The following is a 26,142-nucleotide window of genomic DNA, read 5'->3' as shown; positions in this document are numbered from 1 at the left end:
TCAGAGCCCTGTACAATTGAAGTCATGGTAAGTAAGGCACTTGATTTACATATTAAGGAATTAAAAAGAAACCCCCAATAAAATATTTTAAGTCTCTAAAACTTTCGTAAGATTGACTACAGAGCTTCTGTGTGCTACATGCACACTACATGATGATGTAGTTTTATATAAAGACTTTGTTGTCACTAGTTTAGGATGACTTTATAACTCGCTGTCGGATTCCCTGGCCCTACAAAATGCAATCATCTGAAACGCCTACTGATAAAATCTTTATAACACACCAAACCATCATGTATGTACCCACTCAGACTGTACATGTTTATGTGCCTATTTGATATAAATGAGTGTGTGTACACATACACACAGGCACACAAACAACATACAAAGGGTGTACAGCTTTTGAGATATTATCACACTTCATGTATATATATATGTATGTATATTGTGTATATATATATGTATATATATATGTATATTTGAGATATTATCACACTTCATATATATATAATATATGTATGTATGTGTGTGTGTGTGTATATATATATATATATATATATATATATATATATATATATAAAATTTTAAAAAATAGATTTTAAGAAAATCCCTATTTAGGTACCTAAATTAATGGCCTGTGTTTCAGAGGTGTGGGGTTTCACTACCACCATTGATGTCTGAGTCTGGATCTGTCACAGACTACCTGTATGACCTTGTGCCTCATTTTCCATATTCAGTAATATGAGGGTAATTATACTTACCTCAGGTACTAGTTGTAAAGCTGAATTCTTCTATGTTTGTGTTGCACCTTGAGAACCTCATGGGAAACTCTATGGATGTGCCAAATACCACTAACTTTTATTTTTATTTTAGGGAGAGACAAGCTCACAAATAAAGTTAATATATTTACAATAGTTAGAAAAATCCTATTTTATATATAGACAGATCATGATATATTTTATTATTTCCTCAGTTGTGATCTGTAGATTTAAGTGAATTTTCATACTTCAGTGTGAAATCTTTATTGTGACAGCAATAGGTTTTCAAAGGGGCACTTAAACAGGTAACAGAGTAACAGCCGTGTTAGTCTGTATTCGCAAAAAGAAAAGGAGTACTTGTGGCACCTTAGAGACTAACGAATTTATTTGAGCATGAGCTTTCGTGAGCTACAGCTCACTTCATCAGATGCATACCGTGGAAACTGCAGCAGACTCTATATATACACAGAGAATATGAAACAATACCTCCTCCCACCCCACTGTCCTGCTGGTAATAGCTTATCTAAAAGCCATTTCCAGCACAAATCCAGGTTTTCTCACCCTCCACCCCCCCACACAAATTCACAGGAGAGTGAATTTGTGTGGGGGGGTGGAGGGTGAGAATTCTCACCCTCCACCCCCCCACACAAATTCACAGGAGAGTGAATTTGTGTGGGGGGGTGGAGGGTGAGAAAACCTGGATTTGTGCTGGAAATGGCTTTTAGATAAGCTATTACCAGCAGGACAGTGGGGTGGGAGGAGGTATTGTTTCATATTCTCTGTGTATATATAGAGTCTGCTGCAGTTTCCACGGTATGCATCTGATGAAGTGAGCTGTAGCTCACGAAAGCTCATGCTCAAATAAATTCGTTAGTCTCTAAGGTGCCACAAGTACTCCTTTTCTTTAAACAGGTAACTTACTCCAGGTCCCTCCCAATGTGGTTTTGAAAATCATTTTACAGTTCCCACTTCTTCATGAGCTTAACTTTTCTGGGAAAAACCAAGTACAGTTTGAGTCGTCAAAACAACACCTGTAGAAGATCTTGTTTACACTAGAGATTTTTTTTTAAACATCCACAATTGGTAGTGGCAGTAGGAGCTCTGTGACTTCTGATTTCCAATGTATATAATGCTGAAAACATTCTCTGCAGCCAGCAGGCTGTCTACCTAAGCTTGATGAGACCAGTTCAGTTGAGTGAGTGCTAGCATTTGTGGGAGTTTTTTCAAAAATGTGCCTAGTGTAGACAAACTCCAAGAAATTACCTTTATTAGGCAGACTCTCCTCTTAAGAGACTGTACCACAATATCCCCAAATGTCATGAGTACAGTTCTCATCCACTGTATTAGGCCACCTCTGATAAGTAGCAATGTTTGTCAATGCCGTGCATTGTTGCCTAAGATGGTCACATACTATGTTTTAGGGTTAGCAATAATTTTTTATTTCACTGATCAATGGATGACTTGTCACAGTTATTAGATTAATCTTTAGTAACAGGGTGGTTTCAGAGTAGCAGCCGTGCTAGTCTGTATTTGCAAAAAGAAAAGGACTAGTGGCACCTTAGAGACTAACCAATTTATTTGAGCATAAGCTTTCGTGAGCTACAGCTCACTTCATCGGATGCTCACAAAAGCTTATGCTCAAATAAATTGGTTAGTCTCTAAGGTGCCACTAGTACTCCTTTTCTTTTTTAGTAACAGGCTGGTACTTAAGAATTGCTTCCTTTTTTCTCCCTTCCCCTTCTCTGACAAGTTGGGATAGGGAAGTACTGTTAAATTTCAACCAGTGAACAAAGATTTTAAAATATAGGGTGAAATCATTTTGAGTTTTGCCACTGACTACGATGGGGCCAGGATTTCACACCTCCAGTGTTTAACATGCCGACAATTGGAAGTTATTAAATGAAAACTGTGTGTCATAGAGTAAGAATTCAGAAGCGTAGAAACCATTTATTCAGAGAACTCCAGTTACTAGCAAGTAATGTAGTGTGATGATAATTTTGGGGGGAAATAGGGAAGCATCTGTGCAATATGTATGTAATGTAATTAAATATGAATGCGGTGTTAGGGCACTTACCTCAGTTCCCTCAATTCCTATAGTCAGTCTCCTCTAGACATTTGTGATCCCTGGCATGTTTCCCTTAGCCTCTGATTTTTCTCATATTACAGTCTTTCTTCAGGTGATGTCCACTTCTATAGTTTTTGTGTCATTCTCTGTTGCTTGTTTATCTGCAGTGCATGGCATCATCAGCTCCGTACCCTTTAATCAATTGTCAGAATATTTTGTAAAAAGAACAGTCTGTTAAAATTACCAGTTAATTGTTGTTCATGCTTTGACCTGCCTTTTTATTGCACTCAGGGTTCAAAACCCTTAAATGTGGAACACTTCCTTTGAGGTGCAGAGACCCCTCAACACCCGTAGAACTTCTGAAGGACTTGACTGTGCTGTACCCTTCATAGGATGTGCTCAGTGCCTCAAAGGAAAGGACCCAATATTACAAAGAAGAAAAATAAAGATCTACTTCTACTGAGATGAAGTACATAGTGGTAGGAACCCCATGCTGGTTTATGAAGCATTAATACAGTTTCCAAGCAGTTTATCTTGGTGAGGGAGTTGGGTTATTGCTGAAAAACAGCATGGTGTTCTTGTTCTTGCTGGTATAGATTAAATCTCCATTTTTATGGATAAAAACATCAAAATTAAAAAAAGAGAGATAAGAGGGGAGGAGGAATGGAGTAGCACTTGTAGTGTAACCAAAGTCTTAATATGTTCAGGAGAACAGGGTGATCAAGGAGGATCCACTTGTGCAGTAAAATAGCTGTTCAGTTATTCACTTCATATTATAAATCATAATCAAAACAAACTACAAGGAAGTACCTTTAGTTGCTAATGAAACTTATATTTCCTTGCAAGTATGCAATAATTATTATTATTTATTAAAGGCTATTAGGTAGATATGAGAACTTCCTACAGTTTTAAGCTTTTTTAAAAAATAAATAAAAATCAGAATTACAGGGAGTTGTTTGCTCTTGGAAGTTTTCGGCAACCAAATTGCTTTTTATAAAATGACTCTCCTCACACTCACATTGTTTCTATATCTAAAACTGTATTATTGCTCCAGGACACCCCTACTGTAAATATGAGGGACAGTCCTTTCTAATTTTTTTTAAAAAGGATCTTACAGGCATAATATAAATATAGTAAATTGAGAAATGTGTGGTTTTTGGGGGAAAAACTGATTTTGTTATAGTTACCATTTTAATACAATCACAAATGGGGATGTGACCATCTATTTCTGTGGCTTGGTTGGAGAAGTGGAAAAAAGAAAACTAAAAAGGCTAAATTAATTGATTATCTGAGAAATCCAGAAGTAATAAAGGAAAAGAGAAAGAAAAGGAGTACTAGTGGCACCTTAGAGACTAACCAATTTATTTGAGCATAAGCTTTCATGAGCTACAGCTCACTTCATCGGATGCATTCAGTGGAAAATACAGTGAGGAGATTTATATACACTGTGAATAGACATATAAAGGTCTCTCTTGCAAGTGTAATTTCTCATCAGGTATTAGTTTTGCATTTGCAGAACTTTTAAAATGTAAAAACTTCATTTTTCTAAAATTCAGACAAACATTGGGTAGTGATAAATTTTAGGAAGTAAGAATAACTATCATTTAAAGAGACTAAGGGCATAGATATTCACAGTGTTTGAAAAGAAAATAGCATGTACACAAACTTCTGACACAAGGCTGACTTAAAGCACTTTGTATAATGATTCCAAGTCAAGTACACATAATATATTCTTAATGTTTTTTTAAACTCCTTCTGGGATTGCACCCATGGGTAAATGAGCTCTTTATTTTTTACTAAAAGATGCAGACACATTTAAAATATTAAAATATCACTTTTGCTTGTGTCTTTTCTGATAATGAAACACACCCCAGGATATATCAGAGAGCTCCAGAGTTGAAAACAGGTTTTAAATTTTAAATTCATAATACACTGATGAGCAATTTGCAAGAATGGTTTTGAAACTGAACAAAAATAAAACAAAACAAAAATCATGGAACAGCTAACGTTGATGCAGAATGCATGTTTCCAGAATTGAATGCTGTAGCTTTAAGATCAGGTGCCTGGGCGCTTTCCATACACAAACAAGATCGATTTTGAGCAGACTCCTACTGTTAGCTTTTTTGAAGGAGGATTCTCACGCTGAAAATAACCCAACATATTCTTGATAACGGCGTTTTTTTCCCTTCCTGAAATCCACCAAAACTGAAGAAAAATCCAAGTGACTGTTCTTAGCAGCTGTGTGGCCTGGAGTTCACTAGGGAAGCTGGCTTCCTGCAGTCCCCTATTCATCACCTGCTTCAAAGGCAGCCTAGCTGGCTATAGTTTGCAGGCCAGGTAGGGTGCCATTGTGCACAGTCTGGGAGGATTAGTATCAAAGCTGCGGCAACCAGGCCCTTGGTCTCGGGCTGCCATTCAGTCTAGCACGGAGAGGCTAAGACTGGCCAAGGTCACAGTATCCAGTGTGGTGTGGACTGGGAAAGGATCCTGAGAATAGAATGCTTTTTATGAAATCATGGCGCAAGCTTGCTGCACAGCAGGTCCCCTTCTGGAACACATACATCTGTTTATGTTGGTATACCATAGCTGACAACGAGATAATAGAGCTTTGCTTTTTTTATAATTGTTTTAAAAAGACAACTGTATATACAATAACCCAGATGATTATTGAGCTTTGATTTTGGAAATCATAAAGAAATCTTGAAAAGATTTAATTGCTGCTTTTTTTTGTCTGTGTGTATACTTAAATGAAGAGGAGAGCAGACTGATTATTAACCATTTATAATCCTTACTACTGCTGATTAGCAACAGCAGGATACTTAGGGAACATACACAGAATGCGAGAATGATTTTTTTTTTTTTAAACGTTCCCTCATTTGTACCAACAAATTGGTTAAGGATGCACCGGATTTGCTTAGTTGTCTCGAATATTAAAATTATTTGGAGAAATTCTTTCAAGCCAAATGTAGTTTTAAAAAGGTGAGGTAATAATGACGTAAAAATACAATTGCCAACTTGATGAAATTAGGGGGGGAAATTAAGCTGTAGACGAGTTGTCATGACGACAAGGATGTTCTATTGATGAACTGTACTCCTCATTGTCCAATCAGATAGTAGAGCTGAAGCTGGAGCATGAACAGGAGAAGACGCACCTATTCCAGCAGCACAACACAGAGAAGGATTGCCTGGTCCGAGATCACGAACGGGAAATTGAAAAACTGGAAAAACAGCTCCGCGCTGCCATGACGGAGCACGAGAATAAAACTCAAGAATGCCGGAAACGAGATGCACAGGTAATGATCAATAACATTTGAAAAGCTGTATGCTTATTAAAAATATATATATAATAATCAGCGTTTTCCGTTTTCCAGCATTGTTGTTAATGCTCGCTGTTTGATCATTTGCGAAACTGACATATAAATGTGATTTTTTTTCTTTTTTCACCTCCCCCCTCCACTGCTGAATAAAGCTTTAACTGCGAAAACCACAGGTAGCCAGATTAAAAATCCCATGGTGCGCTATAACTCGGCCTCTTATTTATAATCTTGTCTCATTTTCTTTCATGATGGATTTGTTTAAGAAAAAAGGTATCTATTCCCCTCCAACCCCCACACTCACCCCTCCTTTCCTCCTCCCTGGATAAATCCGTATGAAATATATCTGATTCATTCATATGCTTTTTTGTTTAAATCTCTGCAGGTAACCCACAAATTTCTTGTTTTCAAGATTTGACTTTATTTCTCAATAATTTTGTATTCCATGTTTGCATTGTATGTTTGATTGCATATGTCAGATAATCAGTGATAAGATGATTTGGGTTTTGGTTTGCTTCCCATCAGGTTTGCTATTTCCCTACACACACACATACGCACCCCTCCCATCCTCCATCTCTATGGTCACTGTTGGAAGCCATTTGGCAGAATAACCCCCAGCTGTGGTAGCATTTGACTCTTCAAACTTATGGATGAAATGTGCACTGTCAGCATGAAAAATGATCTTTATTAGTTTCAGTTCAAAAAATCTTATTGGATGTATGTGGGGGGATTTCTGTTTATTTTGTGAGGGTGTGTTTATGGGTGAGTGTGTGTGTGGTGTATTTTTCTAAGACTATATGTTATAAAAGGCCTGCAGTAAATACATTTAAAAATTCAGAGTAGAACATTTATTTAAATGAATAAAGGGAAAGTAATTTTTACTTTACTGGTCTGCATTAGAATTACTTATCATTAATTGATTATTTTATACCAAAATGGGCTTTTTTGTATGGAAGGTATAACCACCATATGGTCTCCGCGCATCAGCTTCTTCCCCACATGATATAAGATCCTGGCAATAAGTCCTTTTCATTTTAATTTGTGTTAGGATTGCTCATATTTCTTTCTGACCTTTACTATATATTGTAACTAAATGAAATTATGGATTTAATTCTTAATTTCTTTTTTTATATTTGAAAGATTCATTATCCATACAATCAACAACTGAGTAAATATAAATATATCTGATAAACAACAGTCTATGGGGGAAAATATCTTACAGAAACAATATTGATTTATTCCATTTGTACCATTATTGTTTTCTATGTAAAACAAGGAGGGACTTTGTGGGCATGCTCAGTAACAGGAAATTCAGAAGACTGCAGTAGAATTAAACATTATCCTTTTTTCCACTTACTTTGATGATGGATAAAAAACTTAAGTAATTAAAGGAACCAGTCTTTTGGCACTTAACTATATAGTTACTTTGCAAGTATCCCTTCGAAGTTATGTCATTCTCTCAGTTGGACCCCTAACACTGTATTCTCAAGCAGTGGCATTTGCCGGAATACCAAGAAGTTCAGTACTTACTGTGAATACAGGATGTGTTCAATATCACTAAGTATAAAAATCAGTTTTATAAATATGCAGGATTATGTAATGTACCTACAGTAATTCATTACCATTGTACTATTGTGTGTAGATACGATGGGACTGTAACCCTTGAATAATAAATTCCGAAAGAATCTTGAGATGTCCTATATGTTTGTCCTACCTATTTAGTTAGATTGTGGCTCACTCGTGGCAAAGGTTGGCATCATGGAGTTTGGGAGTGCTTGTTATTTAAAATGAAATGCTGATGCTATCACAAGTGATATGTTAAACGATGGAGAGTTGAGATAGTAATGGCAAAAAAATTAGTCTTTTAAAAGTTTTTTCTTTTGAATATCTCTACAATATGAGTGCTGCTGTCATGGCAGTATTAGTAAAGAGAGAAAATACATTTGCCTTGACTAGGGCAGCTGTTTCTAATCAAACACAGAATAATCATCTGTCTGATAATTGTTACCACTTTTAAAGATACATTTATTTAGTTTGGTGAATAAATCAAATGTTAATTTGATAAATGTTAATGCCTTCATCTATAAAATACATAGGTATTTAAAATTTACATTTGACTTTTCGGTGGGGATAATATGTATTTAAAATTACTTCCCGGTGTCTTCAGTGGAATTTTGAATCCTGCCATTTATTGTATTTTTCCAGCACTCCGTTTTTGCTCCCAAAATACATGTTTTTGGACTATTATGGGACTGATGTACAGCATCTTTATGAAACACTTCTAAACAAAAATGCTACGGGGATAAGTAAATTATATAGATATGACTTTTTCATAAAATTGTAAAATGGCATCATATTTCTGGATTGATATGTCTTTAGTTTCTCTACGTTAGTATGAACCTGCTTCAACACAGCAGAAGAGGCCATTTTCTTTAGCTAAACAAAAAGTGCAACTGCTAGATGTTTCATATAGTTTTATAATCAGAATATCCAAAAATTGGTAATCTCTTGAATCTTTTGGTCTGGAGAACCTAGTTGTTTCATGATTGCTGGGTTGTGTAAAAGTACCAGTTTTCCTTATGTAAAGAGGCATATTTTTGAAATAGATGCTTTTACCACATCATCAGTGACTGACAGTTTGATGGATCTCTGGAAAAGAATGTATTCTGCAAAATTACTGAAAAGATTTTTTCTATTTTTATTGCATTTCCAAGGTGTCTAAGTTCAGTCAGATCTTCAGCTATGGTGAAAGATAACTATACAAAAGAGAGATACAATGTTAGATGTGAACCTATATTAACACTTTACTGGTCAATAAAAAGCGTTGTCTCCAGAATTAGTTAAGATTTTAGGTGGGTCTCTAGATTCTAATTAAGAAGAAAATTATAACGTTTGGTTCTTGTATTATAAATTCAGCATGGTATTGGGTAAAGCATCTTGATTTAAAGGGATAGCATGTTTTATATTGTTGGTCAGTTCCCTTCATTTTTATGTGGCATTTACATTCCATTTTAGTACTCAAATAATATCTTTTAAGAAGGGTTTCTTTGCTCTTTTCACCTAGGGTTGTAATGCTTGAGGAGGAGTAAAATGACGTATGGGTCAATAAAAAGAAAAGGAATACTTGTGGCACCTTAGAGACTAACCAATTTATTTGAGCATAAGCTTTCGTGAGCTACAGCTCACTTCATCGGATGCATGCTGTGGAAACTCCCGAAAGCTTATGCTCAAATAAATTGGTTAGTCTCTAAGGTGCCACAAGTATTCCTTTTCTTTTTGCGAATACAGACTAACACGGCTGTTACTCTGAAACCTGTCATATGGGTCAATAAAAGTCAAAAGAATCTGAAGGCTTGTGTACCATCCTGTGTTCTTATAGTCTTTTTCTTTAAATCCTCTATTTTCTGTGAGCTGCAAAAAATGTTGTTGTTATATAGATATTTTTAAATCCAAAGTTCTGTATTTTTAAGGGAAAACATTATTGTGTATATATATAATTAAAATTGTGTTTTTAGTTTAGCATTTCAATTTTATCTTTGATTCTGGATATTGTTCAGAAGTTCCTTACAGATACCTTAAGTAAATTTTCCAAAATGTGGTTTATGGTAGTTCACTGAATATTTTTTTTTAAATGTATATTTTCTTTCACAACACATTGTATTAATTCTTGGTAGAAAATGAGATTTTCAGAAACAAAACTCTTCTGATAGTAGAAAATAATAAATCATATTTCATAGAAACAAATTGTTTCTAACAACAGAAAATGTTCTATGCTATCTTCCACCTCAGTAGGCCAGATTGGATTATGAGGTTAGTAATCTTAATATCTAGTCCTAACCAAGGTACCATTGATATACCAACTGCACAATCTTCTTTGATCAAATTAATGTCACTCTTTCCCCATCTTATGACATATACCCTTATCATCTCTAACATTGCGGAGTTCCAGCTGCTGTATAAAGTTATATAATTTTAATGCTTGTTCCTTGGCTATTTGACCTTTTGGGTAGGGAGAAAAGGAATATCCCCACTTAATTTCAAACTGAATGCTTTGCTTTACTGTCATGTTGTAAAAAGGGGGCTGAAGAAACTGATGTCTTTTTCCACTTTCTGTTGCCAGGTGATAATGTGCAGGTCCACCATTTTCTTCCATTTTTAACTGGGTCAAGAACAATTCAAACACTGAAGCACAATTCATCACCATTGGTCACTGTAATAGTAATTTAAATACAATAAAATAGTATATTAAAATTATTCAAAACACTGAGTTGCAATAAAATTAATGTAGCCATAATTTAGAGGTTTGTTAGTCTCCAGCCCATCAGTTGCCAGGAAAAAAGAATAACAGATTAGTTCTGTAGGTATGTAAGTCTAAACACACCATATATGAAAGACATTATAAAAGCAGAAATGGGCTAGGGTGGTCAGGAAGAATGACTAAGATATTTCACCTCTGCCTAAATCTCTGTTTCTACTTCTTCCCACTCCCTCTGTTGCTTTCTGCACTTTTCCCAGTGCCTGTCCTTACTCCTCCCTTTGTCCCATTTTGCCATTTGCAGATTTACATGGCCTTTTGTGGTGTCCCTCTACATATGGGGCAGCCTCCCACTTCTTGTCTTCTGAGCTCTTTCTCTGTTTCTTTCCTTTAAAGCCACTTCTCTCCCTAAATTATTCCTACATTGGACTCTGAACAAATGATCTTTCAACTCTCTCCCATGCTGAAACTGTTGCTCTGCAACATAATTTATTTTTTTCTGAGTTAGGCTGTATGTTTTTTGAGCCTGACAACATGATTATTTTATATCTCATTTAGGGTGCTGTATAAATAATAACTTAAATAAAGGATCCTCCCTCCCCCCAAAATATTGTCTCTTCCAATGTACGCAGCCTTCCTGAAATAACATTATTATATGATGAAGGCCTTTTATCAGCTAGAGAAAAGATAGAAAATTCTGTTTTGTAGCCTGAATTAAAAAACAAAACTACATGAACATATATATGAATAGACTGATAACTCTCCGGTGCTATAGTAATAATCCCTTAAGTATAAGAACCAGATTTATACTTCAAATGAAAAAGAAAAGATGTGAGAGAGTCTCATGCTGTAAACCAGGGATTCTCAGACTTTGGTACGTGGAGCACTTGCTGGTAGTCTGCATATAGGTGCTGACTGCTCTTTCTGTTTCCTTTCTCCTACTAAATTTCATTAAAAGAAGGCAAAAATAATCAAATATTTCCCAATCTATTTCTTTTTAATGTAAATAATTACTATAGTTTGCTCAGGGATTTTTTTCCATTGTCCATATGATGGGAGGTGGTTCACACAGTTATATCTTGGAGGACATCTGGTTCACAGGACAATCCCTACATTAAAATGTGGACTGCAAATGGGTATATCCCATTTAATCATTGCCCTGCATTGCAGGGGCTTTGATCACTGGTCTCCCTGTCTTGTTCTCTGTCTGTGGCATATAGTAGCTTAGTCTCTTGTGGGTCTCATTTACTTTAGTCTCATTTCCACTGTTGGGTTTGGTGTGCGGGTGTTGGTGTCCCAAGGCATACAGGAACTCAACTGGATGATCTGGTGATCCATTCTCACCTTAAACTCTGTGAGAAAGAGTGAGAATCACTGCTATAAAACTGTTTTGAGCAGATAATTTAGATAACTGGCTCTTTTCTAGATTCTCTGTGCTCCTCTGTAATCAGAAAACATCTTAGAAATGAGAAGATTTGTTCTTTGCCTTACATATATGTACCTTGTCCTGCAGACAATGAGGCAGGTGGGGTCTCAGGCTGAATTCATATATATGTTTGTTCCACTTCCGTTGGCTGTTGCATGGAGGCTCAGGGCCAGATTTTCAAAAATGCTCAGCACCAAATAGCTGTCGTTTAGGCGTCTTCTAAAACTAAAGTTTTTGGCTACATGGTACCATGTGTTAATTGATTGCCATTTACCACGTTTTGACTAACATGATTGTTAATGCTAATTTAGATACTTCACCAGTTTTTGTTCCAGGACATACACAAATTTTCTCCTGATGTGTATCACTCTAGGCTGAGGGCTGAAGTTTGGATGGAGATTATTGACACAGACAAAAGATCTAACAATAAGCCTCTACTGTTGAACAGAGATAAGAGTTCAAATTTAGGCCTCGATCCTTCAATGAGCTCTGTGTGAGAGCTGCAGCTACATGGAGCCCCATTGAAGCCAGTGAGCCTTAGCTCAGGATCAGGGATCTGCCCACGGGGCATTCGTTGCAGGATCAGGGCCTTAGTCTCCCATGTACTGCCCCTCTTTACTCCTCAAATGAAACCAGTTTTGCAACATCAGTTACTTTTCTATCATTCTTGTCTCTGTACCTTCTTCTAGGCTACCCCCTATTTATTAGGTGTCCTCCCAAAATCTGTTCAACATGCTACAAACAATCCTCTCCACCCTTATTTGATGGAACCATCAGAATGTGTGTGTGCCTTAATAAGTGACTGTGCAGTCTTATGATTGTCAGCTTGTTGTTTACTTTCCCCTTCCCCATTTTTGGTCTATTTATGACCATTACCTGTTACATCATGTCTGAATTTAGACTCTGATATGTTCAGGGCAGGAACAGTGATTTTACCTGCTGTAGCAAATAGCACACTTTTTGGCGCTCAAAATTAACTTTAATAATTATTATACTTTACTAAAGAAAATTTTGAAAAGCAACAAAATGTGTAAATTACAATTTGCTCATTAAAAATGTTAAACTGGCTTACAAAAGAATTCACTGTACTTAGTATTGTATCCACAATATGTAGAAAAAGGAAAGTAGTTGCCATAGAAACTAGTACATCACATTATATGTACCTTGATCCTGAGCTGGAGTTCTTTACATAATAATGGACTTCCTATTTATATCATATGAACTTGAAGATGTAAATTGGCCAGTTTTTATTGGACCATAATTGTTATTTTGTAAAATATTTGTCTTTTTTTATAAAAAAAAAAATTATATGTGTAGTTAAATTATTAAGATGGAATATAAAATTCCATTTGAGAATTAGGCAGTGCAAAGAGTGTAGTAGGTAAAGTACATCACGTGGGTAGTTCTTTTATCTACTCAATACATCCAATGGGGAAGAAATTATTATTTCTTGCATAAAACCTGATTAGTCTAGGTTCCCAGTTTTAAAACATGAGCTCCATATTATCCATCAGCTAGACAAAGTTTCATTATATATTCCAATTATTCTCATTATCTCTACTGCATGCAAATAGACATGGCTTTTGTATACAAGATTGTTATGTCTCAGTTCAAATGACTCTTCATAAATTTGTTATGTTGTCCCCCGCACTTGGCGTAACTATCCTCTTCTGGTGTACCATACACCTTTTCCTCCTTCAAAGCCATCCTTTAGTTTTACTTTCACTCACCTTTCCGAGGCTGAGTTTTTTTACAGTACTATCTGCTATGTCTCTTTCTTCCTATCGTGTCCTGAAATTTAAAAAGCCCCAAATAAATTAAAATAGTAATGTCAAACTTCATATGCAACATAATCACCACATTATCTCCCTTTATTATAATGTTCATCTTCCCTCCTCTACACGTTCTGTTCTGTCATTTTCATTCTTTTGTTTGCATTGACAAATGCAAAGTAATACATACATCAGAGAGGATTGTGTGAATTACCCATACAATTTGTTGGGTTCTAAGTTAACTGTATCAGCTCAGGAAAAAAGGCCTGGGCATCACTATGGACAATTTAGTGAGGACCTCTTCTGAATGTACAAGTGGCAGTCAAAAAACCAAAAACAACAAACTCTGTTAGGATGTACAAAGAATAGAACGAAGAATTATATGGAAAATGTTACAATTATATAAATCGGTGGCATGGTCTCACTTGCTGCTTTCATTCTAACGCATTACCCTCCAAATCTTTCTTTAAAACTCTTCTTTGCCTTCAAAAAAACAACATGAGGTCAGCGTTTGGTGTGCTGAGACTACTGCCTATCATGCTGATGGATATTATCTCATTGTTCCTTGTACCTCCCTATCTGTCTGTCTGCATTTGTTGTCTCTTGTCTTATACTTAGATTGTAAGCCCTTTGGTCAGGGACAGTCTTTTTGGTTGTGGTACAGCATCTAGCACGTCTGGTCCATAACTATGGCTCCTAGGTGCTGTGGTAATACAGATAAATAATAATAATAGATTATAGGCTGTTTGTGATGGAGGCTGTCTTACACTGCTATATAAATATTAAATATTTTTTCTCTTCAAACTGTGTTCCATTGTGCAGCATCTTTTCTCAGTGGTCAGGTATAGTAGTCATCACAAAAAATTGGTAATTACTACAATATTTATGATATGCTGCTACACTTTTGCAGTTTCTAAGTGCTTTTTAATTGTAGGAATGCCAAAAACATTGTGGTAAAGCAAATTTTACTGGCATATGGTAGCTTGTCAGTTTGTTAATGGAACTCCTGTGTAGTCCAAAGTGTATGCCAGAGAATGAGATCTGAGAGCAAAAGTAGCTAATACACAGGAAACAGTCAAATTGCAGTTTTGTAGCCTCAGTCTTGAGGTACCGTAAAGTCTGAGGTCTCATTAGTTCAGCAGTTGTCAGGATCAGGCCCTAATGTTGCATTATGGATGTTATTTTTAATGAAGACCATGTTAGAAGCTGTTATTTTTGTATGTTGTAAATACTGCTTGCTTGATGATAGGAACTTGACATTTCCAAAGGATTATAAGGGTTACTGGTTTAGTAAACACTTTTTTGTTGGGCAAAGAAAGTTGCTTAAGCAGAAATGTTTGGCAGTTTTGTGAAGTTCTGTGTTAATTTTTTTGGAAAATGTACTTTTTCAGTGAATATAACCAGGACAAAGGCTTGTTTTCTTTTTTTAAATTGTGAACTTTAGTACTAATGGAAGGTGTTGGGCAGAGAGATGTTTAAATCCTTTGCTAATTCAGGGAACAGCTACAACAATATGGGAAGCAGCAATGGAAGCTTCTCCAAGCAGCTCCACTGAATGCCTGGAGAGGACTGTCTGTAGATGAGAGGGTGCAGACCAAGATTCATGTTGAAGTCCTGCACTATCTACTGTGATAGTCAAATAGGGGACATGCTAGTGTCAGTGGCACTTTTCTTTGAACTCTGGTTTTTCTTTTATCCGACGAAGTGAGCTGTAGCTCACGAAAGCTCATGCTCAAATAAATTGGTTAGTCTCTAAGGTGCCACCAAGTCCTCCTGTTCTTTTTGTGGTTTTTCTTTTGTTCACTAAAAACTGGACTGAGGCTGGAAATCATTTTAACATTGCCCATTTAGATCGCCAGATATTAATAACGTTCACTCACTACTACCATAGATCAAATTTGAACCAATAATCTCCCAATTAAAGGCTTTGTATGACAGTACCCTAAATCGAAGGTATTTTAAAGACCAAATGAAAGAGTGAAACACCAAGACAGAAATAATGACAAACTATAGTTTAGAATGTTAACATCACTTCTTCTGGCAGTGTCACTGTCTTAAGACAATAGGATCCATATGAATGCTAATTTTCCTAATTTCAAGTAATAAATAGGACTTAGATCATAAAGTGGTTCTATTATTACTCAGTATCACTGGTGGGTCCAATAGGCACTTTTACAATGAGGTAATAAATAGACATTTTAGAGGTACAATTATTTATATTTCTCTTTTATGTGGTTCAAGATGCGGGGAGAGAGAAACCACAAAACCAATGAAAAGTCTTGCCTTCTCCTGTAGCTGACACAGTTTGGCTGAAGATATGTCAGTTGGGAAATATGAGATCTTGCATAAGGCTCTACACAATCCCACATTAAAGTATTATAGAAAAAGCTGCAAGTGGAAAACCAGCAACAAATTACAACTGAGATGCTGATGGCACACTTCACTATGGTGGGAACCTCAGCAGTCCTTTGTTCAGGCAGCATCCTGCTTCAGCCCAGGGGGAAACCTAGCATCCAGTCTACTCTCTTTCCACCTCATTGGGAGAAGCTAAGGCAAAGATGGTGTGACCGGTGTTAAGTGTTTCTGAAGAAGATGCTGCTGGCACAGATGTCAGTCCCAATAACTTACTGTTGATCCTTTTTACAGTTACTTGTCCACTGACCACACTCCTGCATGTTTTAGCAACTCCCTAAAAGGTCCAATTTCTGCCTCACGTTTAGCAACTCTACCACTGTCAGCTGGACAGATATCCAAAGCCACCTCCCTACTTTGGCACCTCTGCTCAAGCAAATGCCACCTGTATTGGGTGGTGCTGACTCAGCTCTATCCTCCTAGCCTCAGGACATCCCTGCCCATCCTTACATTCCCTGTTCATTAGCTAACCATCTTCCTTTCTGACCCAAGGTCAGCTTCTATGCATACCGTTCCATCGCTACCCCAGTTTTCAGTCAGATTCATCCCCTCTTTTTTTCAGTCACTGTCTTCTGCTTCTCTTCCCCTTCACCATGATCAGAGTCTTGACCTTATGAGATGGGGCTCTTGTGCTCTGCAAAAGGAGAATATCTTGCAAAGAACATTCCATATGTTTTCTGTCTGGGATTCAGTGCCTTTGGGCTGGAGAAGCATTTTGTGTTAGACATATGTGTTCAAGTTGGCTGATTCATGTATACTTCTTTAGTAAGTCTTTTCTGTATCCAGGAAAGCATTTTATCAATAATTAGGGACTTATAAAAATGCATTGTCTTAAAATAAGATAATGAATAATTGCACTATGAACTAAACTGTAGAGCTGCATCTTGGTCCACTCACCTTTAAAGAATAAAGTCATTTATTGGTTCCTTTAATAATTAATGTTTCTTTTCTTCTGAAAAAATGTCAGAGACACTGGCAGTGATTTAACATTTTTGGTGTAGAGTTCATAAGAAAAAATAAAAAAACATTTTTTTCCACAATGTGACTTTAAAGTGGACTGCCCCCTTCCCCCATGACTATACATGTTGGCAGCAAATTAGCTTTGAGGAAATATTGTGCACATCACAATTCTCCCTTGATGTACTGGGGAGTCATTTTTGGATCTTTTAGCTCAATCAGACCAATGACTGACATTGTTAATGTCTGCAGTTGACGTAGATGTGAAAGACTTTTTTGTGACAAGGAAGGTGATGTGAAGAAGAAGCCAATGCAAGCTGTGGTTGGCTAAGTGTTGATATCATCAAATGCTCAAAGAGTTTGCAAATTGAAGCTTATTAGGCTGACATTTTGTCTTCTATTCAGCACTAATTGGAATCATGCCTGGATGCCTGATGTGAAAGATATTTAATACCTGAGTGTTTTTCATGACAAAATGACAGAAATTGATGTCAAGAGGACTGTAGACTTCTGTTTAAGGAGGAAAACAATATATTTCAAACTAAAATAATGTATTTCATAGTCACTTGTATTTATATTTATGAAAGCCCTCCTGAAATATTACATTTAAGAGGGAACTTTAGGGGCCAAAAAGAATTGGCCTGATCGCAAATATTTCATTTTAGGCCTTTAAAAGAGTTCTACAGAGTTTATAAAAACAGCCGCGATTTAGTCAGAAAACCTGATGCAGTGTTTTTACTTGAAACAGATCTGAAAATTCCAGGAACAGTGAACTCCACTCTTTTATACTGGTGATGTGGTTCTTTTAAAGTTTTTTCTGACAGCTTGAATTCCTTTGTAGTCTGTGCTTTCTGGTGTATTGACATCTGTAAAGTGAATATAGAAGAGAGAAAGAGAGAAAGCATGCACTTGGAAAGGCAAGCAGTTGGAATATTTGAAAATAACTGTGTCTATTTATATGCTCCTTTATATGAAATCTGGGCCTGAAATTGTTTGGAACATCTGAGCATTAACTTCCTATCACCTTCAGAGAGAAAAGTATGTTCACTAGCTATAATATACTTTACTAACAAACAAGCTAGTCATCAACTTTATGTTGCTCTAGAGGCAAATATGGATTCATAAGTTAAATTCCAGTTTTATGGTAGACTTAATGGATAGTACAAAAGTAGTGTTTATCTAACCTTTGATAGCAGTTGACCATCTGTTCGTTAAAATTAACTGAATTGCTATTTTGTAATAAAATAAAGATTAACCCTTGTGAAAGAATATAAAAACATATCAAATATAGGAATCATTGGTCATTATGTGACTTACATAGGCTTTCTGGTTTTTATTGTAATTTCTAGCAATAATCAGATGTTTGCAAGCTGTGGTCTATGGACTGCTGGTGATTAAGCACTACAGAAATTCAAATAATAGTGGCCCTCTCAAGGATCGAGGACCATTGTGTTAGGCAGTGTACAAACACATAACTATAAGACAGTCCTTGCCCCAATGAGCTTATAGTATGAGTGTATGATAAGACATAACAGGTGGATACAATAAGTACATGGTGGGAACACATGGTAACAATGAGAAAATGATGATTAGTATAATGAGCAGTATTCATGGCACATGAGCTGGTTAGCTCTTATAGTTCTGTTGGTAACTTGTTACTGGCTTCTCCTCCTCCTGATTTCTGTGTGCCAAATCTAATCAAAAGACACTAAATATACATTAAATACTTTCCATCTCAGCAATTTCTTTTGCTGTCAAAAGCAGGGTTTGTTATGTCATCTTTTTTTTTTTTTTAAAGACAGGTGCATGCAAGACATTTTCTATTAAACTGTGGTACATACTGTGAAAAAGTTTGAGATCCCTTATAATGTTTTCATAAACACTAGTTTTTCAATACATTTAAACTTCTGTATTTCATTTCAGTGCAGCTAAATGTGAGCCTTCTGAAGAAAATTATCATTATTGATTCACATGCTTAAAATCCTATTTAAAGGAGAATATTTTCTATCAGAGGCTGGTATAGTGTTCTATTGATACTGAACTTCTGTGTGGGGTGGGATATCAGTTTGCCATTGATGATGATGAATTTGGATGAATTCAAACTGGAACAGGTACAGAGAAGGGCTACTAGGATGATCCGAGGAATGGAAAACTTGCCTTATGAAAGGAGACTCAAGGAGCTTGGCTTGTTTAGCCTAACTAAAAGAAGGTTGAGGGGAGATATGATTGCTCTCTATAAATATATCAGAGGGATAAATACCGGAGACGGAGAGGAATTATTTAAGCTCAGTACCAATGTGGACACAAGAACAAATGGATATAAACTGGCCACCAGGAAGTTTAGACTTGAAATTAGACGAAGGTTTCTAACCATCAGAGGAGTGAAGTTTTGGAATAGCCTTCCAAGGGAAGCAGTGGGGACAAAAGATCTATCTGGCTTTAAGATTAAACTAATAAGTTTATGGAGGAGATGGTATGATGGGTTAACATGGTTTTAGTAATTAAATATTCATGGTAAATAGGCCCAATGGCCTGTAATGGGATATTAGGTGGGGTGGGATCTGAGTTACCCAGGAAAGAATTTTCTGTAGTATCTGGCTGGTGAATCTTGCCCTTATGCTCAGGGTTTAGCTGATGGCCATATTTGGAGTCTGGAAGGAATTTTCCTCCAGGGCAGATTGGAAGAGGCCCTGGAGGTTTTTCACCTTCCTCTGTAGCATGGGGCACGGGTCACTTGCTGGAGGATTCTCTGCTCCTTGAACTCTTTAAACCACGATTTGAGGACTTCAATAGCTCAGACATAGGTGAGAGGTTTTTCGCAGGCGTGGGTGGGTGAAATTCTGTGCCTGCGTTGTACAGGAGGTCAGACTAGATGATCATAATTGTCCCTTCTGACCTTAGTATCTATGAATCTATGATGGCAAAATTTGTAATTTTCCATACTGTGAATTTAATTCATACTGTTGTAATGAAGTGGCTGGTGTGTGTGTACCACTGCCCCTTAATGGAAGGAATCAGTTCATTATAGGGGGATCTGGTGGTCAAACCCTACCTCTAGATTGCTTAATGCTTTCCATTATCATAGAATCATAGAATATCAGGGTTGGAAGGGACTTCAGTAGGTCATCTAGTCCAACCCCCTGCTCAAAGCAGGACCAATCCCCAAGTAAATCATCCCATCCAGGGCTTTCTCAAGCCTGATCTTAAAAACTTCCAAGGAAGGAGATTCCACCACCTCCCTAGGTAATGCATTCCAGTGTTTCACCACCCTCCTAGCGAAAAAGTTTTTCCTAATATCCAACCTAAACCTCCCCGATTGCAACTTGAGACCATTACTCCTCGTTCTGTCATCTGCTACCACTGAGAACAGTCTAGATCCATCCTCTTTGGAACCCCCTTTCAGGTAGTTGAAAGCAGCTATCAAATCCCCCCTCATTCTTCTCTTCCGCAGACTAAACAATTCCAGTTCCCTCAGCCTCTCCTCATAAGTCATGTGTTCCAGTCCCCTAGTCATTTTTGTCCGCTGGACTCTTTCCAATTTTTCTACCTTCTTCTTATAGTGTGGGGCCCAAAACTGGACACAGTACTCCAGATGAGGCCTCACCAGTGTCGAATAGAGGGGAACGATCACGTCCCTCCATCTGCTGGCAATGCCCCTACTTATACAGCCCAAAATGCCATTGGCCTTATTGGCAACAAGGGCACACTGTTGACTCATATCTAGCTTCTCATCCACTGTAACCCCTGCGTCCTTTTCTGCAGAACTGCTGCCTAGCCATTCGGTCCCTATTACAAAGATTCTTGCAACCTTTTTTTGTAAGAAGCTCTAATACCGTGGATGTTTGTAGCACATCTTTGAAATTCAACAGGGAGAAAGCCCTATAGCTAGAGAAGTGTTTTTTTTTGTTTGTTTGTTGTGAAATTCCTTTCAGGGTCAGATGGATTATAAACTGGTAAAAATTGCCATTTCCATTCCCTCACACATGTTCCTGAGAATATTTTGAGATGCTGGCAAAAATTATAATTGCTCATGTATGTGGTAAAGAGTCACCGAAGCAACAGCGCACACCACACTGGGAACAGCTGGGAGCTGCCAGATCAGCACTAGCAGTCAGTGTGGGAGGGAGCTGTGCCTGGCTCCACTCTCTTAACCACACCCATATGGTGGGGTACATTGCTTCATAGTCCCAACCCTCCCTTTGGGGGCAGCACATGGGCAGGAGCTCCCCAAGCTCTCATGAGGCTGTGTGTGTTGTGCGCGCACACGCCCCAGCAGATGGTACCAGTAGCCCATTTTTACTCTGCCTGGTATAACAACCTTGTGTCAGTTGCCAGCTAATGTATTTTGTCCTGTAGCTCAAGTGGTAGAGGGTAGGGTTCAAACACTGCTGGTGATTCATGATTTTTGAGGGAGGGGGTGTTATAATGGTACATAACAGAATTTACTTTTCCCTTAAAAAACTACAGCACCTTGGAAATTACATTTTAAAAAGTGCAATCAGAAGGCAGATCCTTAGGTTGCAAAGTCAAGCACTCAGAAGGTAAAAAATCTCAGATTTACAGATGCTTGTACCTTAATTCTGCCTCCTTGTCCATATGCATTTTGGTATACTTTTTAACATGATCACATGTTGTTTTTCTCACAAGACCCTTGTCTCATTCAGTGCACAGGTGGGATGCACAAGGGGTCAGACATAAGGTTGCTCAGGAAAACATAAATCTGGTATTTCCAAATTTCCATACTTAGCTTTACAAACCTCACTTTCTCTTAACATTGTTTTGATTTGTAACAGGGTATGTACTGCTAACAGCTTTCCTTAGCTTTAATAGTGTATATACTTGTGCCTTCTGAGCAGGAGTAGCTAAGACCTATCTCCACTATCGCTGTGAAGTTTGTAGTGGCCAGGTTCAACAGTGTAGTGATTACTGGGAAGTTCCTAAAGGGGTACAGATTTGATATAATATAAATACTCATGTTAATTTATGAAATACCTTAAATGTTGTTATGAAAGCGAGGGGCTGGTTTAATATCCACCCCCACACATACACACAGAGATGTCACGCAACTGTACCAGTGTTTCAGTCTTGACATTGTGCTTCTGTGATCTAAACAGATATCCATTAAGTAATATGAGTCATCATATTCTTATGTATTTGTGATTTAATTCATTATTTGAATTTGGGTCTTCAGAGGAGAAAGGACAGTGAATTAACTTTGCCCCGATATGATATCTTTATTTTACTTGCTGAATAACTGCTGTAGGGTGTGATGCAGTGCAGTGCTATATTTGCTTATGCTTCCTGATGTCCTACTCTCAAACACATAGCTACTAAAAACAGAATGGCAGACTAATACAAAAGTACTAGTGCACTAAAGATGTCAGTTTACACTTGGGAGTGGAGGGAAGTGTTCCTATTTTGTGTGCAGATATAATGAGCTACAGTTATCAATGGTTATTAAGGTAATTCTACAGCATGAATGATATGCACATGTTAAGGGAGATGAAAGATATTTCAATAGCTTCTTCTCCACCCAAGTGGAGGATTTTATCAGCATTAATTAAAATAGTTGTTTCTTTTTGAATAGGAAGGAATAAGTGGCTTGCTAGAAATACTATTTTTTCCTAAATAACGTTCTCTTTTCTGAGGACTCTGACAGCTCTTGCATTTTTAGGGTAAGTTGAAGAGGTTTTCAAATATTGTTTTGATTTGACATAATTTAGTTCATCAATTAATTTTGAAGGCACACATGGTTAAGTGCACATGAAGGGTATAAAAGTGTAGTCACATCCCATCTAACATATGCAAATTATGATAGAATTAGTAATATCACCATTAAAGAACAAAAGCTGGCAACACACAGTAACTGTATTTGGCCAGTCCCATCAAATTACCATAAATATTTGAAGCAATCTGAATAGTTTTGGACTCTCTAGTATAGCTTTCCTATTCTTATCTAGCTCTAGAGGAATGTGGAATAAAGTATTCATTTAACCAAGTATAAAAATATGTATGCTATGCAGTTATAATCATATGTCATTAATCAGAAAATACTGCAGAAACTCTGACAAATTAAAAACACAAGGATGTGTCTGCAAGGGCTTTTTCAGTCATTAAAAAGCTGCTTCACCTCTCAGGCAAACTATTTAATGGCAACTTCTTGCTCAGTGTACTGACATCTTCAAAGGCTCTGACATCTGTCGGCCTTTGAACTACCATTAAAAAATATTATCCCATTTCCATTCTTTTATGCCCATTTTTTTAATTATAGCCCTTCTTTCAAGTTGGGAACATGGTTGGTTTAAATGATGCTGTCCTTTCGTTTTCAGCCACCCAGCTGCGGTTTGAATAAATTGATGTAGAATCAAAGGCGGGACTTTAAAGGGAAAAGGTTTGATGGACTTGGACTCCGAACCAGATGAGGTTTTATGATGAAAAGGGTTTAATCCCAGCACAGGCATCGCTTCTATCAGTCGAGCAGTACAAAGCGATTCATATATATAGGTTCACGAGAAATGATCTATTTTTTTTTAAACAGCACAGATCTCTTCAGGACTTGCAAATGTGGCATTAGCTAATATTCAGAGAGCTGATTTCCTTTCATCCACCAGAAGCTTATGATTATAGTACAGTTCTCGAATTGGAAATGAGAGCTGCAACACAGATTTAAAGCTATGCTGTCTGATTTGTATTCAATATACATGTCACTGCGGGACAAGCTAGTCTAGGCCAAGCTGGTTCAATAAAAGAAAAAAACAGTTTCATCATCTGAGATTCTGAGAAGAAGAAGAAGGAGGAGGAGAAGAAAAAAATGGTGCCAATTAATTAGTACCAGCATTACCTGACTACTGTGCTAAGGTACTTAGTAGATTGGTATCTTTTGTAAAATTGTGCAAGTAGCATTTTAAAACAAACTTTTAGTTTTGATAAATAATATTTCTTTGGATTCCTTCTGTGTTGGAGATTGAGAGAAAAAATTATGAAGCATTAATCAGTCCTAGCTTCTAGTGACGTAATCTGTATGGAAGACTACATTCGTTTTTCTGTACTCCAGTTTCACAGAGCTTCCAACTGACAGAATCATGGCTATTTCTTTATAACAGTGGCTTTTGTTAAGGCAGAAATTATGCATGCTTATGGAGAGATACGAAATCTCTTTATAAAAAATAAATGCATTGGTTGCCATTTGCCAACATAAACCACGGAGTGGTATCTGAGATCACCATTTTTCCCTGTTGCATTTTTTATCTGAAAACTGTATTCAGCAATATTTTTGTTCTCTACAGATGCCTTTGGATATAAATATGTACAAATATGGTACATACTTCTCATTGTTTATTTTATTTACTCATATTGATGAAGTGTCTATCCAGGGCTTGGGAGCTGTTCAGAAAATTAGCAGCAGTACGTTTTAGAAGGTCAAAAGGCCATAAATGGACACACCCTCAACAGACCATAGTTTTATTTTAAGTACAGAAAAGCGTTGGTTCTGTTTGACATACCAACTCCCACCAGTGTTTTTCTTCCAAGCACTCCCCCAACTGCTCATTCAGCTCCCTGGTCATCTCAAAACGAAGAATTAAATGAGGGATAATACACTATTCCAAACATCTGACCACAACTTCTTGGCCATCTGCTCAGGAGTAGTCAGGCTATAGTAAAATAAATACAATATACAAAAAAATTATTTCTATTCTAACTAGAGTGGATCTATTTGACTTCTAGTTCAGTAGACAGGCCCTCCGAAGACGCGTCTGCTCAAGGACACAAAGATCCACCCATCAATTAGAAAATGTAATGGGAGTTGACTGAATACACGGAATAAATCAAAGAGTGCAAGAATAGTAGTGCATCGGTAGATGCTGTGCAGTAGAATTCTGTCTGGATGTTTGTACATATGAGTCCAATGGAAATGGCACTACAGTCGCAGAGAGTATCCCTGTGATTGAGCTGCTTCTGCTGGACTCTTCATATATGCCCTGCTTGACAAGTGCCAGAAAGAGGTTTATGAGGAAATCTCTGGACTTAGTGTATCCACAGATAGGAGGACCACAAATAAAAAGGTGAGGGGAGAAGAGCAGCCAAAACTTGAAGAGCAGGTTCCAGAAAAGGTGGAAGAGAGGCCACAGCCTGGCACACTTAAGGTCAATGTGTGAGAGAGTCTGTGAACTCTGCCAGCAGAACACCTGTGCTCACAGAACCATAAAGGAGCCACCAACTGATGCCCCCAGCAGGTGTAGGAACCAGGATGGAATAAAGGCTTCTCCACTGACACTAAACGGCTTTTTGCACATCTGTAACACCATTCACCAGACTCAGAATGAGGCTTCCATGCTTGGTTAAAGACTGCGTAATCTTCAACAGAACAGCTTGAATAGCCTCAGTCTAATTCAATCAATTTTTTTTATGCAAACTTGTTATAACCTTGCAGGTGTGTCAGTCCCCGGAAATCTTATGGGGCATATTTCCTGGTCAAAAGAGGCGTTTATTGAATGTCTTAGAAATACTACCATCACTGAGATATGTAAGTCTCCTATCTGGAATTGTTCATGTACTGATGGAAAACTGCTCCCTTGCTGTGGCTTCTGGATCTAATGTCTAATTAGGGAGAGCAGTCCCAAAATATTTAATTAGTCAGTTTCACATCCACCTGCTTACGTTATTGTCAAAAAGAGAGTATGTCCCTCTTGATTAAATGATTTACAGCACAAAAAAGATGACACCAAAGCCCTTTAGCTGTCTGTACTTTTTATTTCTTTTGAAGCAGAAGTCCCAGGGTGTCCTTCCTTTTTAAAACGTTCAAGAATTTGCCATTTTACATCCATTTATCTTTTTGTCTTCCAGTCCGCCATTAAGCAACTTTTCCGCAGCTAAGTGGATAAATGGGTAGGGTATGTTTTTTCCTTTAGTATAGCTGACAGTACTACTTTGTCATTAGCCAATGGCAAGGAAGGAAAGCTGGTTTCTCACAGGCAGTATAACCAATGCCCTCTCTCAGGGCCAAACACAACTTATATTTAGCAATATGTTTAATCTGTGCTGGCTCACTCCAATGAAGGTCCTCTAGTAATCTCCAAATCCATGGTATTTAAATCTGTGAATTCTACGTTTACAGCAAATTTACAAAATCTAATAAATCAACATTTTAGAGGTCCAGTTGGAAAGGGAAGCAGCACAAACATGCAG

General features: G+C 37.3%; 1 protein-coding gene across 5 annotated transcripts in view; it reads left to right on the top strand.

Moving 5' to 3' along the window:
- The window catches only part of CEP112 (centrosomal protein 112), a 301,926-nt gene that overhangs the window by 173,145 nt on the left and 102,639 nt on the right, over positions 1 to 26,142 (top strand). For all 5 annotated transcript variants that reach the window (XM_077833092.1, XM_077833093.1, XM_077833094.1 and 2 more), the window contains one exon: positions 5,931 to 6,113. In XM_077833092.1, coding sequence (XP_077689218.1) covers positions 5,931 to 6,113 — 183 coding nt within the window. The remainder of the gene's footprint in view (positions 1 to 5,930; positions 6,114 to 26,142) is intronic.

The sequence above is a fragment of the Eretmochelys imbricata genome, chromosome 14 (genome assembly GCF_965152235.1).
Source record: "Eretmochelys imbricata isolate rEreImb1 chromosome 14, rEreImb1.hap1, whole genome shotgun sequence".
NCBI classification, from domain to species: Eukaryota; Metazoa; Chordata; order Testudines; family Cheloniidae; genus Eretmochelys; species Eretmochelys imbricata.
Note: the sequence above shows the minus strand (reverse complement) of the source record. Positions and strands in the feature narration are given on the sequence as shown.